Raw genomic sequence first — 17,219 nt, forward strand, 5'->3', positions numbered from 1 at the left:
GATTGAATCGAATGAATCACTGGTAGGCTGCTATCATACATTATTGAAAAAAAAATTGCAAGGAGCAAGGAATAATAAAATGAATATACAATGACTGTAAACTGTCATATAATACAATATTTTGGTTGACGCGTAACTATAAGAGCATTAAAATATTAAAAGAAAAATGAAAAGAAAACGAAAATTATTCTTCTTCTGATGTATGGGTTTGGGGTCTTGGGGATGATTGTTCATACAAGTTACCATGGCCAGTTTACATCAGGAGTTGCATTCTCCACTTTTCATCATCATTATCTTCTTTTTGGGGGTGGATTTGAATAATCCCAATCTTCATCCGTTTGATCCATTAACTGCCTCATTAGATCTGTAGAAATCGGTCGGTCTGTGATAAAGGCATCTGAAGACACTTTCATCTCACCGGTAATTACCACTAATCATCACGATGAATACCGCTATGGGTTTGACTATTGTCTCACCATCCGATGGGTGGGTGAGTCGCCTGAATGGACAGCGTCTTAGAACCCCCACAGCAAAGGTGTACAAACGATTCTTGTGGATAATCCGTTGATGGGTCAGAGCCTCAGAGGGTCAAACTTGTTAACACAACCACCATGAAAGACATGGACCGATTTCTAAAGATCCAGGATTAGCAAAACCAAACAGAAGAGGACTGGGTTCATTCATCGGAGAAAACATCGAACAAATAGAAGTTTCCCTATATTGACATCGATTTTGGGACCATCTTCAAAGTCCAACCTAATATAGCATTAAAAATGTGATATAATGTATGATGAAAAGGAACATTGTAATGTAGTATTAATCGAGAATATAAAAAGAATAAGAAATTTGATTTCTAATAAGTCTCATGTGATAGACCACCTTATGACGATAAACGAAGGGAGCTATAAATATGACGCATATCATTTTGACAAAATAACAAAATCCGACGGTTCTGTCATGTAGAATTCTACAAATGATAGCACGCTTTACCATCAACATGGATAATACCATTTGTCAAAATAAAACGATAATACAGTTTCTGGGTGGGGGGGTGCTCTTGAACCCCTCCCAAAATCAATCGAGGCACTGGCGTTGATATAAGGGGATGGGTGGCAGTGGTGTATACAATAATTTTCTGCCAATTCAAGACCTCCCCTCCCCCCCAAAAAAAAAACCAGAGAAGAAAGAAATGTCATTACCATAGAAAGCGATTGCCAAATAAAATCCCGACCATATAACATTGGGGGGTGAGTGAAAGGACCCTTGCCCCGGTCTGCCCATGATTTGCAGCGCCATGCAGTCGCAAGTATTATAGCATACATCCCTCCATCATGTTCGGAGTCTTATTTGACAGGCGCGGATCCAGGAGGGGGCCGAGCCGGCCCCGCCCCCCCCTATTTTTTGACAACCTGTAGAAAAAAGTGTACTCTTTAATTTGATATAAAACTATGAAAAACAGAAAGAATAGTAAGAAAGAGTATATCATAACCATGATGTGTAATTTACAGCCTCGTAACGGCCGGCCGACCCCGAAAGGAAACAAGAAAAGGTGAGGGGAAGAATTGGAAAATATACTTTATATCAAAATTTTCGCTCGCGCTTCGCGCTCGCGTTGCTGTGTATAAATGAATCCAATTCAAGAGGATTAAATGGCACTTATGCATCCAGTTCTGAAATCAATTTTCACACAATATTTTAGCTCACACATCCGAAGCTTTCATTGTTTTGTTTGATTTACACAAATTGTTTATTATGTATCAAAATTTTATTTGATTTGTGAGTTACCTATCCTCTTTGGAAATTCTTACCAAATTTTGTCAAAATGCTCCTTTATCATGTCAATATATCAAAAAATTAAGCTCGTGCTTCGAGCTTAATAGTTTAATTTAATAGTTTGAGACACACAGCTTGTTCTTTATTTTAATAAAAAAAAAGCACTTAGACTGTCCAGTTTTCAGGTCGGAATATCATGATATACTCTCATTATTTAATTGGTGATACTTTTATCCTCTTCATTAATCACTAAAACCGGTCCTAATTGAGTCCCTTTTCAAGTTGTTATGGTAAAATTTCGGCTCGCGCTTCGCGCTCGCATTGTTGAGCTGGATACTTATCTTTTTTCATGATTATAAAATCTCCTTAGAATCTTCAGGTCTAAGGACAAAAAATATCAAAGAATTTGAGCTCGCGCTTCGCGCTCGCATTATATATTAAGACCACATGAGATACCTTATCTTGTTTATAACAATAAAACAACATACACTCTAAATTACAGGGATTTAAAATAAGTCCAAATGGACTGTAGTTAGGGACCAATCGAATTCCGGATTTAGTTTGAATCCTTAAGATTCATTTTTAAATCTCGAAAGTTTTGAATTTAAATCATTTGAGATTTAAATTTAAGTCTTTAGGATTAAAACTAAATCCAGAAATCGATTGGTCCCTAACTACAGTCCATCTCGACTTATTTTAAATCCATGTAATTTAGAGTGTAAACTTTAGTCTTTAATTAGGACTACCCCAGAAAAACCAACCAAAAAAATCAGATTACAGCGGTCAATCGAAAAATGTTGATAAAAATATTTTCGCCCCCCCCCCCCTATTGAAGAAAGCTGGATCCGCCCCTGTTTGACCATGGAGATATTAACACAAAATATGCATGCTTTATATAGACTAAATTGCTCGTATTTCATATCATTAAAAACAAAAGTATATAAAACAGAAATAAGGAATTATTTTCGTGGTAGATTAAAAAATAGGATCCAGTTTAATATTCTAAATGAACTTGAACGATATAATCCGGATAAAATGTGATCTTGATTTTAAACATTGCATCCTCGGATTGCATCATGTGGATAGTAAGAAAAAAATAATGATATCCTAAATTCCCTTTCCATTTTATCCCGCATTTCATTTAACTTATAGTATTCATCAAAACATAATTGTGCTGTACATCTGCGATAGCATTGTATTTCATTATATTTTTTAAGATTTTCTAGAGAATAGTGGCATTTTCACAGTGATATTGAGATCGTTATTTATTATTAGTCATAAATCATATTTATTTTGTTCGTATTACCAGGGACCAGGCCCCTAATAATACAGAATTTTGCTCGCCAAGCGCGCCGAAAATGGCAGTTTTTATGATACCAAATTGAGTGCTTTGATATCCTTCCAACGCTTTTTAAAACATTTATGTGCAATGCATATTTTTTTTAAGTTGTCAAATCGTTGGGGGCGATCGATATGTTTGCCCCCCCACACACATATATATATACATTTTGATGGGGGCGAACGATCCCCTACCCCAAAGATCGCGTCTAACCAGTGGCGTAATGAGCCCCCCAAAAAATCGAGGAGACTCGATTTGGCGTATCGCCCAAAATTAATAAGATGTTGTGAGCGAAGCGAGCTAGTGAGCAAAAATTACTATTACAAAAATCCAAATTTGTGATAGAGTTTGACATAATATTCGGAAAATGATATCATTTCACCCTTATCCTTTCATTTTCTTTCCTCTTCTCTTTCTTTCTTCGTCGTGATTTTTTTTTTTTGGGGGGGGGCACCGAGAGCCATCCAAGTCCCCCCCCCCCCCCCATCTGTACGCCCATGCCTCCGCCTGTTGTTCCTATACAAAAACGTAAAAATTACCATCTGATATTTATTTTCCTTTTTTTTTATTGTCAGTTCCCCCACCCCCCACTTACGAAACCATTTTTATTGTATCTCTCTTCCCTCAGAAGAATTCCATACACTATATAAAACAATATTGTTTTCTCAGTTATCGAAAATGAACTTGTTATTTTGGTGCATGAAACGAGGTTCTTGCAATGGAAAGGCAGGGATATGCATATCCCTGCAATGGAAAGGTAATGTTTTCTCATTTGTCATAACTAAACCAGGGTTTTGTCAACGGGATATCCATCAATACTGTGTAGGTTATGATCCACCAATCACACACGCTCATTTTAGCTGTCACTGCACGCATCAAACCGCCCTGTCAAGACAAGACAACGGATGGGGCTGTCCTCTTCAACAACACTTCCAAACTCAACCATCATCAGCGGCATCCCTCCCCAAACAAACTCGAGTCGCTCAGTGTTCGCCGCCCACCGATTGTCCCCGGTAAACTTGAGGAGGCCGTGAATGGCTGAATGAGTGAAAAGTATTGACACCGGGAACAATAGAAAACCACTTCTCTTGCCGGACAATACCCACTCTCGCCCCCTCGATCATCCTTAGGCTGTCGGGTTTGGACAAAGGCATGTATTATTGTCCGAGGGGAGATGGAAAGTTGACGAGTTGTGTCCTGTTTGAAAGGTATTATTTCAAAAATGTACAGGTCTTAACTTTATTTTTTAGCGATATATGCATGGTTGAAACAAATTATAAAACGTCCCCATCAGCCATTTCATGATTAATGAGTATAAGTTGCGGATGAATTACCAAAACAGAAAGTGAGATAAAGTATAATAATGCACATCCAAAGTCATAAATGGACATTAAAGGGGTACTACGGTCTGAAAATGATTATATCTAAATAAATAGAGAACAATTCACACAGCAAAATGCTGAAAATTCCATCAAAATCCTTTATAATGAATAAGCTGCAGCAAATCGATTTGATTTGATTTGAGCTGCAGCAATGAATATCTAATGCACTTAATCAGTTGTCAATCCAATTTTTTTCAGGTCTTGGTAGAAAAAAATTGAATAAACCTAATAAAATACGAAAGAACAAGTGGGGACATCATCAATTTGCTCAGTGAATATTCATGAAGACATGCCTATAGAACTTCGTTACTCCTTGTCCGATTTGGATCAATTTTTCAGTGTTTTGTTTGTCTGATTTTCTTAATCTGTTTAAATCATATTATTTCAGCCCAGAGCATCCATTTAAAGATATAAATTCATATATATACAAACAACAGCGCTAAGACTCCCCTAAAATTATGTTGATTGAATAGACATGGATCCCAAATCCTACAAAGATCTCAATAATTCCACCCTCTATTTAGGCCTACAATCGCAATTACTGGCTTACAGATGGGGACCCGAGGGGACAGTGACCCATCGCCATAAGCAATTTTTTTTTTGGGGGGGGGGCTGGACGCATAAACTTTTCCCAAAAAAAATCGAAAGCGAGTGAGCGAAGTGACCGAGCTTATCTTCATATGGGCACTTTTGCTTTTTTTGTAAAGTGAAATGGAAGTATTTAGAGTATTTCGAAAATTTGCAGTAAAGAATGTATGTTTTCAAAATTTCCCCCGCTGCGTACGGCCAAGAATGGACCCCTAAAAACGGTAAAGTATTATACAATAATTTGTCTGAATATTATGTAAAAATCTTTTCTCATTTTTTTTATTTTTGCTTAAAAGTTCAACATCTTTTTTATCGCTCATTTCGCTTTCTACAAAGCTTTTTAGAAGCTTTGCCCCATACATCATTATCTGGTACCCTCCAATTTTGGGGCCACTGATCACAATCCAATTTTTATAAACATAATTTGGGTTAGAACCGACCGCCGGGAACATAGGCCAAGAGGCTTTTCATCAAAATAGCACACCCTTCTTTCCTGTGTGCCTTTTGGATAGGAAGTGCCTTCCAAGTGATATTCAGAAGATTTTGTTGTTGTTTCGTTCGCTTTCAGGTGACATTTGGGCATTTATTTTCATATCTAATTAACTATAAAATTACAGAAGTCACAGGAAACTACTACAGTTTAGGGATCGAATACAATCTTACACTTCGATTAAGGAAGGGGGGGGGGGTAAACTCTGCGGCGCGGTACTCTATACCCCGAAATAGTGAAATGAAACATGTTTTACCACACATCGAGATTACAACAATACGAGCTTGAGCCTGCTCCCCACCTCTCCGCAAAAAAAGGGGGGGGGGGGGAATGACACTAAAATAATGAGCGGCGGGGATAAACAAGACCTTATTTCTTTATTTGAATTTTCTACTCCAGATGAAAGAAAAAAATCCTTGCCATGAGTATCATTCTCAAACCATGTTTTGAGTATTTCATGATAAAAATTATAAAGAAATGCATGCAGACTTTGTAATGCTATCGACACACTGAAAAGTCAAGTCCACCCCAGAAAAAATAACTAATTCCACATGTGCAGGTAGGAATCAATCACTGTTTCACTCAACAATGAGGAGAAAACTAGAATATTTTATCTTTCGTATGATAAAATACAAAAAATGGTGAGTGGATGACGCCATCAATCCCCTCATTTGAATGCTCACCAGGATGTGAATATTTGTTTTGTAAAATTAGGCAAAACTTTAAAATGTCATAACTTTCTTATTCTACATCCGATTTTGATGAAATTTTCAACGTTATGCTTGTTGTATTTTTCTCTTTTTATTCAAATTAACTTTTTGTTGGGGTGGACTTGTCCTTTATTGATGGCGATTTAACTTTAAAAATCAACTTTAAATAATGAGTGAGTCAGCGTTGATGACGAGGATAAAGACAAAGACTTAGTTTTTTTAATTACTCATTTAACATAGGCCTACACTATATGTTTTCCGCAAATTTTCTTTAAAAAAAATTACTTCTCAATTGATTTTGTTTTAAACTACGCTGCATTTAATCAAAGAAAATATCAGAGTGAAATATTGACCAGTAAAACCCTCTTTAAAGGACAAGTCCACCCCAACAAAAAGTTTATTTGAATTAAAAGAGAAAAATCCAACAAGCATAACACTGAAAATTTAATCAAAATCGGATGTAAAATAAGAAAGTTATAACATTTTAAAATTTTGCTTAATTTCACAAAACAATTCTGATCGGCAGGCAATAATATTAAGGAGGCTGATAACGTCATTCACTCACATTTTTTGTATTTTATTCTAATTCTCTCCTCATTGTCAAGTGATACAACGATCAATTCCTCCCTGAACACGTGGAATGAGCATTGTTTATACTGTATTGTTCAGTCAAGTTGGTCCTTAATGTAAAATCTTAAAAAATGAAACATTGTATTATTAAAAAAAAAAAAATGTGAGTGATGGACATCATCGACTGAGTCAGCTATAGTTGTGCATATCTGTGAAAAATAAGCGAAATTTGAAAATGTCATAACTTTATTATTTTACATCCGATTTTTATGAAATTTTCAGCACTTTCCTAGTTTGATTTTCTCTATTTATTTAGGTCAGCATTTTGATAGGATGGACATGGACTTTAAAAAAAACTTCGTCTCATCATCATTCATCATCATTACTCAGCATCACCACCACTGACAACAACATGGAGTCGGAAAGAGATTATCGTTCATCACTGAATTTCGGCAACATCATACACGCCTTTCATGTTTTTCACATCGATTTTCGGCCTAATCTGATCAGATCAGAAAATCATTGGCCTGTCTTTTTTTCTTTCTCGTCGCCTTGTCTAAAAGATTATGGCTATAGATTCAGCAGGAAGTGTACCGATGTATACCATGGTTTGGTCTTCTGATACTTGCATGTCTCAGCATGCAAGATTGCTTTATTCATGTATTCAAAGGTTTCGTGTAAGGCTAGATTAAGCATGATATATTGACCGATCACATCATGCATAAATAGATTTGTACATTCATTGGACGATACGATATAGTTGATGATTGTGGTGAAAAATTCCTGTCAGGTTTTGGAATATTAAGATTTAAAAATAAAAAAATGAAAACAGTCGCAAATTAGTGACCGCATTTTGCATATTCGATAAAATTTCTACATTGGCAACTTAATTGGCGTAAATATTATTTCATTTCCCCCCCGTTAATCACTCTTCATGATAATTTAAAGGGAAATCATATTTAATGTGAACCAATAGTTTCTCAATGGAAGAACCGATAGAAAGATTGTGTATACTACACTACTACTAGCGTATAGGCAGCCCCCTCCCCTAAAAAATCAATGAAAACAAGGAAATGCTATAAAGAATATTGTTTGAATACATTGTCAAAGCCTATCACAAAATATTTGGAGCTTTTTGGGGGGAGGAGGGGGGCGCTCAAAACGTTTTATTTAGAAATTTTGCCACACCATGACTTGTGTTTGGCCCAGTGCGCCTGCGTCACTGTCTACTATTCCACAAGTAATAAATTGATATTGGTATAAAACCATGCATGGTGGTCGTATGCCTTGACGAAACCTCAACTCGTCATCGGGTGTCAAAACGGCAAAAACGTTTCCTCACTCACATAAATATTTGTTTCAAATCAATCATTATTTCGAGCATTGGTCGGTGACACCGCGAGACTTGAAAACGACCATTGCCCTCCCCAAGGTATCCTCCAATAACAACAACAACGCGATCGCGTAACGTTCCACTGTCAATCAGGGACTTTCTACACACTCTAGCTGTCAGACAATGCACGGTTAACAGCGAAGCGAGCTCTGTGATTGGTCGAACAGATTCCATTGAGCGCGAGCGGAGTGACAAGGTTTGGTGGAAGAATAGAGATTAGTGGCGGTCGGCTACATCACACGGAGCGCTAAAACACCTTTAATGTGACCGCTGAGGAAGACAAATTACGGTGCCGACTGACGGGGCTAGTGGCGTATAAATAGTGAGGGAAGTCGAGCTAAGTGTCATTTCTCAAATATCGTTGCTCAACTGTACACGCACATTACGATTTGCTCCTCAGAATTTAGCTCCATATATTTCAGTTAAATAATCATTTATTTCTGCAAGCTTGTTTAGTGGAATAACAAACAACATGCTCAATACTGGATCTTCAAAGTATTTGCAGGTATGTATCATTATAATTTCTCATTTACTTTTAAAATCACATGTCAACTTGAAACATGTAAAGTTCACTAGACATGTATACTAGATGAGCTACCATGCAGGTATGGTATTGAAAGATAATTAATAAGCAGATCAAAATTTGTAATTATTATGATTTATGTGTATTCATCTTGTTATTCCTTTATGTAACTGATGTGTATTTTCTTACCTTTCAATTGCAGTTGCCTGCCCATGACTCGACAGACATTGGTAAACCAAGTCCTTTGGCTCTTCTGGCTGCAACATGTCAACGAATTGGTGCTGGATCACCACGGCCTTCTCAACCTACGATGAAGTATCGACCAAGTTCTCCTTCCCCGAGCATCGGTAAACCTGAGCAACCGACCAGGCGCCCGACTCCACCTCTCGTCTCTGCACCCGTTCGATCGCCCATCATGGCCGTGTCACCAGTCGAGAGAGAGGCTCCTGCTGCTGTCTCCACGTCTCCAGCCGCTGCCTACCAGCTCCCGCTCACTCCGCCATCATCGCCTCCACAAGTTGAGAGCAAAGTTTCCCCACCTCCACCCACCATGATGAGTGTGCCCGCTCCAGTCAGCAGCCCAGCCGAACGACTCGCCTTCCCCGCTGAGCACCCGGGTCATCTTCCTCTCCAGCCCGTTCTACACATGCCGAGCCTGCACTACTCGCCATACACGATGGTGGTCCCCAGCATCACTCCGTATTCAAGCTGCGTGAGCCAGTGCCGTTGTACTCATACTCCTCATCTCCCGGCAGTCCACCCCGTGCTTCTTCCAGCCAGCTCCGTCTCCGGTGCCCCACTCCATCCAGCAGCTCAGATGTCGCCACCCTTGTCGTTTGGACACTATCTGCACCATCACGACATCGAAAGTCGGTTCTTGTCGTCTGCTGGGAAGATCAAGTCTCACCAGGTTGTGAAATCGTCCGAACGATTGTATCGTCCATACGAGCTCAGCAAGCCCACAAGTCGGAAACCAGTCCTTGATGAGGAAATCATTGATGTTGTCTCCGTTTGATAGTACTAGCAGCACTGAACTTTGATATATACAGAACTTCTGAAGTAAAAGTATTGTGTCTGTATAGACACACTGAACACCATGAACTTTATGAGAACTGATTACAGCTGGACTGGATCTTGTCATTATTTTTTTATGATCTTGCCTACATATCATTATGTTGAAGATGATTAAAGTTTGGTTTTATTACCATTCTGATCAAAACGAATATATACCAGATCTCTTTGTCGTTCATTCTGCTTCTATATTAGGTTGTGTGTGAACAGTACGTGCATGTTGCCCTATACTTGGTTGAGATATTGTGAGTTGGCGATGTAAACCCGAAGATTGATCTGAAGTGAAAGTGTAAATCTGAGAAGAAAGAGAGAACAGGGAAAGAGAGAGAGAGCTTTGGGCGGGGGGGGGGGGGTATTAAGGAGAGGGTGTAGTATTGAATGGAAGTTGGAGTTGGTTAAACAAAAAGTGAAATTGTGAATGTACTTTGTTGTTTTTAGAATTTGACTGATAGACACCATGCCCTGGAAACAAAATTAGGGTCAAACTGGTAATGTTCATATTAAAAAAAAGTTTCGTTCATTATGTTCACAACCAGGGAAGAACAAAAATGTTAGAATCAATTTGAAAAGTAATTGCAAGTCACCTAAATTGTTTCCTTAGTGATCATCATTGCAAATGATGAGTAATATCATATCATACATGAAATTTAGTGTAATGTAATATATTTCGTGTTTAAAAATTGACGGGTTTCATGATTTTGCTTTGAAAGTGAACTGTAACTACAGTTGTCATTATTTAACCCGTCAATTTTTGAAAATATATTCATGGTATTGTGTGACGTGTGGGTCTGAGTGGTAGGTCCATTGACAAAGCAAGGTTGGATATAGTAGGCAAAATTATTTGAGGGGGCAGTCATTGGGAGCCAAAAATTTTGACCTTTTTGATACAAAAAAGGTAGATTTTGACATATTATATACAGAAAATCGGCCTAATAATCATTCGCACCTATTTCTTTTCCTTCTTTGTATCTCTCTTTTTTTTCATTAGTCCTGAATCTCTGTTAGGAGTCCACGGCCCCCTAACCAGCACCTTCCATCAAAATTGTCCCCCTCATTGGTATTGTTTCCACCCCCTTCCCTTTCCAAGGGCAGGAATTCATTGTTCTGTCGAACTAAAGACGAAATTTACCAATCTTTCAGCAGTAGAATAAAATAGCTATTATATTGAGGAGGGGCGGATCCAGGATTTAAAAAAAAAGGGAGCACATCATAGTTTCCCGAGGAAAAATATGACAAGCAAAAAAAAGGGTCTTCACTTTCAAAGGGGGGGGGGCACGCTTTTGTTTTAATGCCATTTTTAAATTACAAATTTATTTTCAATTGTCTCACAAAGGGGGGGGGGGGGCACGAATCCGCCAGTGATATTGGGGGAAAGGTTTGATGAAGGCAAGATGAAGGACTGTTGGCAAGACCAGACATCTAACGAAATTGTGTATTTTCATCCAAAAAATGATAAATCGAAGATAATCAAATCAATACCAGTGGTCATTTTGGAGAGCTCCTTTTTCTTTAGGATTAGAAATCATGATAATGATTAAGGAATTATTTGTAATATTTCTGGCTAACTATTCCATCCAAAAAAAAAATCCATCCAAAGATGGTTTCCTCAGCCTTGTAACATGTCAACTGCGAATAACAAAAGCTCGGGGTGTCAAGAGTCCAGCCAGGGCATTGGCGACAGTGGTGTGCTGATTGTCTGCTAAATCCACAATGGCCTTCTTTGATTAACGCCGCGCTAAATGGTCCAGTAATTTGAAGGGATTAGATCCGCTGTCTCAGCCCGGGGGAAGTGCCAATCATCGGTATTGTTTCCTCTCTGTCTGTCCGTCAAACCATTCTGGGGTGCGGAACGCTTCGCGCTGATTGGCCAACGAGCCGTCACACGTCCACACTCGGACCGAGATTATACCGAACGGGTTATTTTATCGGCGGTATCTGGTTCTTGTCTGGAGAAGGCTTTTTGTCGGCCCACATCAGAGGAATTAATTATTTCCAGTTTTAGAACGGAGTAATTTGAATAGAGAATTGTGCCCGATCGACACGTTTGTAAATGTCAGGAGTGACAATGATAAGTAGAGAGATAGAAAGAGAGAGAAAGTGGGAGAAGGGAGGGGGAATCCAACATAGTACACTGTAAAAACTGCGGTGTTAAAAAATTGGTGTTAATAGAGTGTAATTGTAACAACAAAAGGTGTTGTAATAACACCTATATGTGTAAAACTAACACCACCAATTTAACACTGGTGTAAAATAACTGGTGTGGTCCTCTATGTACACCGGTTAACACCACAGTTTTTGCTGTGTACATTTTGGCAATAGCATGGTTAAATCAGGTACGTGTAAAAGAATATTCATGTTCGCCGAGATAATCATAAAATATTAAACAAATTGTAATAACGTCACAGGTTATAGACAATACAGGAGGCCTTTATACTCTGTTTGCAAACGAGATCAATCACCACTATATCCCTGCTTGACCGTTTCTCACATTTACAGAAAAGGGTGAGGGGGGGGGGTCCACTCTGGCATTGCAATAAAAACAGAAACATATTACTACTACAGTGCGTATCAAAAAAGTTTACACTTTGAAAAAGCCCTGGGTATTAAAAAATATACATGTGGGTAATTTTTTTTCACATATAATCTTGGGTTTGGGTCTCATCTATCCAATGAAAGTAAAAGTTTTGACAGAATGTTACAATTGAGTGAGCACTGTCCTTTTTTGTAAAGCTCGCAGAAATCTGTTTGCGCAGAAATGCTCGTTTTCACACTGTGTCAAGGGCGAAATCAAACTTACCCCGCGAAACATTTCTCATACATTTCTGGATAAATTCAAGCATTTTGTGACAAATTTGCCACCAAATTAAAATTTCAATACTTAGTAAGCACAACCTTTACCCTTTTTGTGCCAGCTGGATCTGAGCACATAACTAAGTCTGAACATATCAGACATCTCCAACATTTTTTCACAAAGTTTTTATAATTGATGGGGAGCTGCATCACAAAAGTAAAATTTTGAAAATCCATTATTCCATTACCGTTGATAGAATATTAAAAAAGTATTCATTATTTATATTACTGTGATTTTCTACTTTTATCAAAATCAAATACAGGTGGACTTTCACTTCATAGTAAAAGCATGCAATCACAAAGATATCTTCGAAAAGGATCTCAGAGACCAGGTGGTATATGAACATACATTTTTAAAAATTTATCTTCGGCGCACTTGGTCACGGAGAAAGGATGCAGTCAAATACAGTTTAATTTTTAAAAGAAAATTTATTAACACAGGCAATAAAAGACAATATTTCAGTGATTTTAAAAAATGAATAACCATATAACTCACCAAAAATCTCCCCAACATTACATTCTGGAAACTGTATAGTATAAATATAATGCCGCACAACATAAATATTAAAATAGAATGCTTTATAGAATTCATGAAATTGAATATAAATCATACCTCAGTTCTACAATTTAGACTCACATGAATACCTGCACTGATTCACAATAAAATAATTAATGACGACTTAATGTGGAGCATTGTGGCCCAGTGGATGAGTCTTCGGACTTTGAAAAAGAGGGTCGCGGGTTCGAATCCCAGCCATGAAACTGATCCACAGTGTGCTGCACTCAACCCAGGCGAGGTAAATGGGTACTGCTAGGAAGTAATTCCTTAAAAAGCTGTGTGCTCTATGAACGCCTAACTTAGCCGGGTAATATAGGAGCACCTTGAGCACCTAACAAGGTGGATATGTGCGCAATATAGATACCCTAAATTATTGTTATCATTATTTAATATGCTCCATGAAGAATTATACAAAGTTTAACACTGATGGAGGAAAATGGAAATATTTCATATTTGAAATAATATTTCACATAATAAAAAGTAAATGACAATAATAAATAATACACTGTTTAGGGATGCCAGTTGGAATTGATCAGAGGGCTTGAAAATCGCCTCGAATAAAATATTTTGTACATAAAAATGCAAAAACTATGGCCTGAAAATAAATTGCCAGAGCCTGAATTCAGGCTTTTGCCTGAAAACTAGCATCCCAGATTGTTTCTAATCTAAGCGCTGCATACTATGGTAAATTGCCAATTCGTCCACTCACCACATGGTCTACTTTCATTTAGTCTAATGCCATACCGTCCATCAACATTTTATCTAACAACCATCTACTTCAATAACCATTTGGTCCAATCATCACTTTGTCTAATCACCAGTTCGTCTATGACCATTTCGTCTCGTAACCAGTCGGTCTAATATTCATTTTATTTTCATTGATTTTGCCCAATTAACACTTAGACCAAATGGTATATGGACTAATGACTATTGGACCAACTGGTTATTATATAAAATGGAGAGCACTAATTGGCAATTAGACCATGTGGATATTGGACGAATTGATGGTAGACCAAATGTAGTAGACGAGTTGGCAATTGGACATATTGGCATTGGACCAAATGAAAATAAACCCATACTATATAACCCCCCCCAATAGCACTGCTACCCTGATTGGACGCTCAAACATGCAAGGGATTTCTTTCTTCCTACTGGGTACCCATCTACTACACCTGGGTGGAGAGTGGCAAATGTAGGTAAATGCCTTGCCAAAAAACAAGAGTACTGTGGTGGGGACTTATCCACTAAGATATACTACTAGTTAATCATTGGGCTTCGACATCATCAACCCCCTCATTTGCATGATATTTTGAGCTCTTTTTTTAAGGTATGGAGTTAAGCAAGTTTGAAAGATTGAAAGATTTTCTTTCAAAAATGATTGAAAATCTATCTTGTTTGGATACATCTAACCTGCAACATGAGTTGTATTCAGCACTGTGCGTCAACTTTTATAGGAATTAAATTTGATTTTGATTGGAGAAGCCCCTTACTAATTACATGAAGATTCTAGCACAGACAGGGTCCAACTGCTGTTGTACAAATTAAAAAAATAACAAATAAACCATGGTCACACAAACCTCGTCTACAGGCACCTCACCTGTAATTTTTGCCTAGTTCATAAAATACATGCACACGAGCTAGCACTAACCAACTGATCAAGAGGCAGGTGTTAGTGAATATAACGGGGGGGGGGGGGCACTTACATTGACGAGTGGATACCATGCGCGACCAAAAAAAATGTAAAAAGGATACTTATTTCAAGATAGGGCACGTTACGTATGTAACGTAATAAGGATGTCAAAAACACTAAAATAATGAAAAAATTGTATCTATTTCGCTAGGAAAGCTACTTGTTTAGGGTCAAATTTGTGAGGGTATAAAAATCAAGACTAAAATGTTGTACTTTTTGCCCAAGAGTCAACACTACATGTATTGAGTACGATTTGCGCGAGTGTGGCTGCACTAAACCCAACGATGTAGGTAAAGGTAATACTGACGACCGACGTCCGTGACAATTAAATATCGCTATACATGTACTTGTTTAGGAGTTCAATTCAGGGAATACTTGCCAATAGTATCGTTTTGTTTCCAATATTTTGTTAAGGGTAGGGTTTCACACACCAATACTTGTTAAGGGGTGCATTTTCAGAAAATGGAAAATACGTGTTTAGGTGCTTTTTGAGACCTCATGGTTGTGCATGGTATCCACTCGTCAGTGAAAGGTGCCCCCCCCCCCCCGGGAATATACCCAACAGCGGTAGAGTCTGTGCCTCTGTGGTATAGTCTGCTGCAAAGACTCTTCAAGTGGGACAAGTCTAGCAAGTTCCAACTTGCTGTGACATTGCGAATCTAGAGCACATAATTCCCTTCAGCCAGAGTCTAAAAAAAATCAGATCATTGTAGAATGTTTTGATAATGGTGCTGGCAAAATACTAGAAGTTACAGTAGTAGTAGGAAGAAGCTTGCATAGAGTAATTCCTCTCTTGTACAATCTAAAAAAGTTGATGTGATTCTGCCAACCTTTGGTTTAAAAAGTCAAATTTACTGGGCCGTATTCTGAAGTAGGGTTTAATTCAAACTCTGGTTTTAAGTTCTGGTTTAACTATGGAAAGCCAGTTGTTCAGTAGAGGTTCAATGTATCAGCTCATTTGACTTCAAAAACATGGTTAACTGCCTGGGAAGGATAAGTATGACACTTATCTTCACCATGAAATAATTAGTGAAGAGCACAGTTAACATGAGAAGTATTCACTGTAAACAAAATTTTGAAACGTTTGGCTTCCCATAATTTTAGCACATATTTTAACCCATAGAGATGTAATCTCTATGGTTAAACCCAACTTCAGAATACTGGCCACTATGTAATAAAAGATGAATCCAGCTTAGGACATAAAATGTTGTGTTGGGAATGAGAAAAATAAATAAACAGAATGGTTTAAAAATTTCAATTTACTTGAAACATAATATGTTAAAGGGGAATCCATCCTTGGTCATAAAATGTGCTAGGAATGAGAAAAATAAATACATGTATAACAGATTGGTGAAAGTTTGAGAAAAACAATCGGATAAGCAATATTAAGAAAGTTATAGCTGCTTTGAAAATGAGATCCCTAAGACTATGTAGATTTCCAATTGGCAATGGGTAAGTCAATTATAACAAAGTACAAGGGCAACGTTCCCATAGGCCCTGAAGGGGCTTGTATCTGCCAAAAAAGCAAAGATTTGGCATATGAAAAGGTCAGGGATGAAAATAATTATATTTAAATAAAAAGAGTAAAATTAACAGAGCAAAATGCTGAAAAATTTCATCAAAATCAGATAACAAATAACGAAGTTATTGAATTTTGAAATTTATCAATATTTTGTGAAAACAATTATGCACATTGTCATGAATATTGATTTATTAGGTAGGCTAATGATGTTTCATCCCCACTTTCTTTTTTCTTATGTTATTACATTAAATCATAAATGTTCATTATTTCATACATGTCACTGATGTGTCTCCATTATGATGAAATAAGGTGTGGCAATAAATAACTAATGCACTTAATCAGTTGTTTTAGTTCTTGGTAGAAAATCTTTGAATAAACCTGATTTCATTTAATAAAATACAAAAGAACAAGTGGGGATATGACATCATCAGCCCACCCTTATAAATATTCATAAAGACATGCCTGGAACTGTTTCACTGGAATAATGCAAATCTTTAACATTCAATAACTTTGTTATCCGATTTTGATCAAATTTTCAGCATTTTGCTTTGTGAATTTTAGTCTTTTTATTGAGATATAAATATCTCCAGCCTGGACCATCCCTTTAATCTTTAACATATTTCATCAAGGTACACCTAAATGTAATATTTTAAAATGATGTAAAACAACTGACCCGAGTTCCATTCTCATTGCACATTGCATTGGCTGAAACAAAAAAAGAAAAACCTTGCTTTTGAAACATTTCTAAAACTTTACCTT

At 37.4% G+C, this 17,219-nt stretch overlaps 1 protein-coding gene across 1 annotated transcript; it reads left to right on the forward strand.

Annotated features, from left to right (window-relative positions):
* The first annotated feature begins 8,583 nt into the window (after nt 1-8,583).
* On the forward strand, nt 8,584-9,991 carry LOC121411827 (pollen-specific leucine-rich repeat extensin-like protein 1). Its single transcript, XM_041604698.1, has 2 exons — nt 8,584-8,750; nt 8,971-9,991. Exons 1-2 carry the CDS (start codon nt 8,718-8,720, stop codon nt 9,781-9,783), a joined length of 846 nt encoding a protein of 281 aa, XP_041460632.1. The 5' UTR covers nt 8,584-8,717; the 3' UTR covers nt 9,784-9,991.
* The last annotated feature ends 7,228 nt before the right edge of the window (nt 9,992-17,219 follow it).

The sequence above is a fragment of the Lytechinus variegatus genome, chromosome 3 (genome assembly GCF_018143015.1).
Source record: "Lytechinus variegatus isolate NC3 chromosome 3, Lvar_3.0, whole genome shotgun sequence".
NCBI lineage: Eukaryota > Metazoa > Echinodermata > Echinoidea > Temnopleuroida > Toxopneustidae > Lytechinus > Lytechinus variegatus.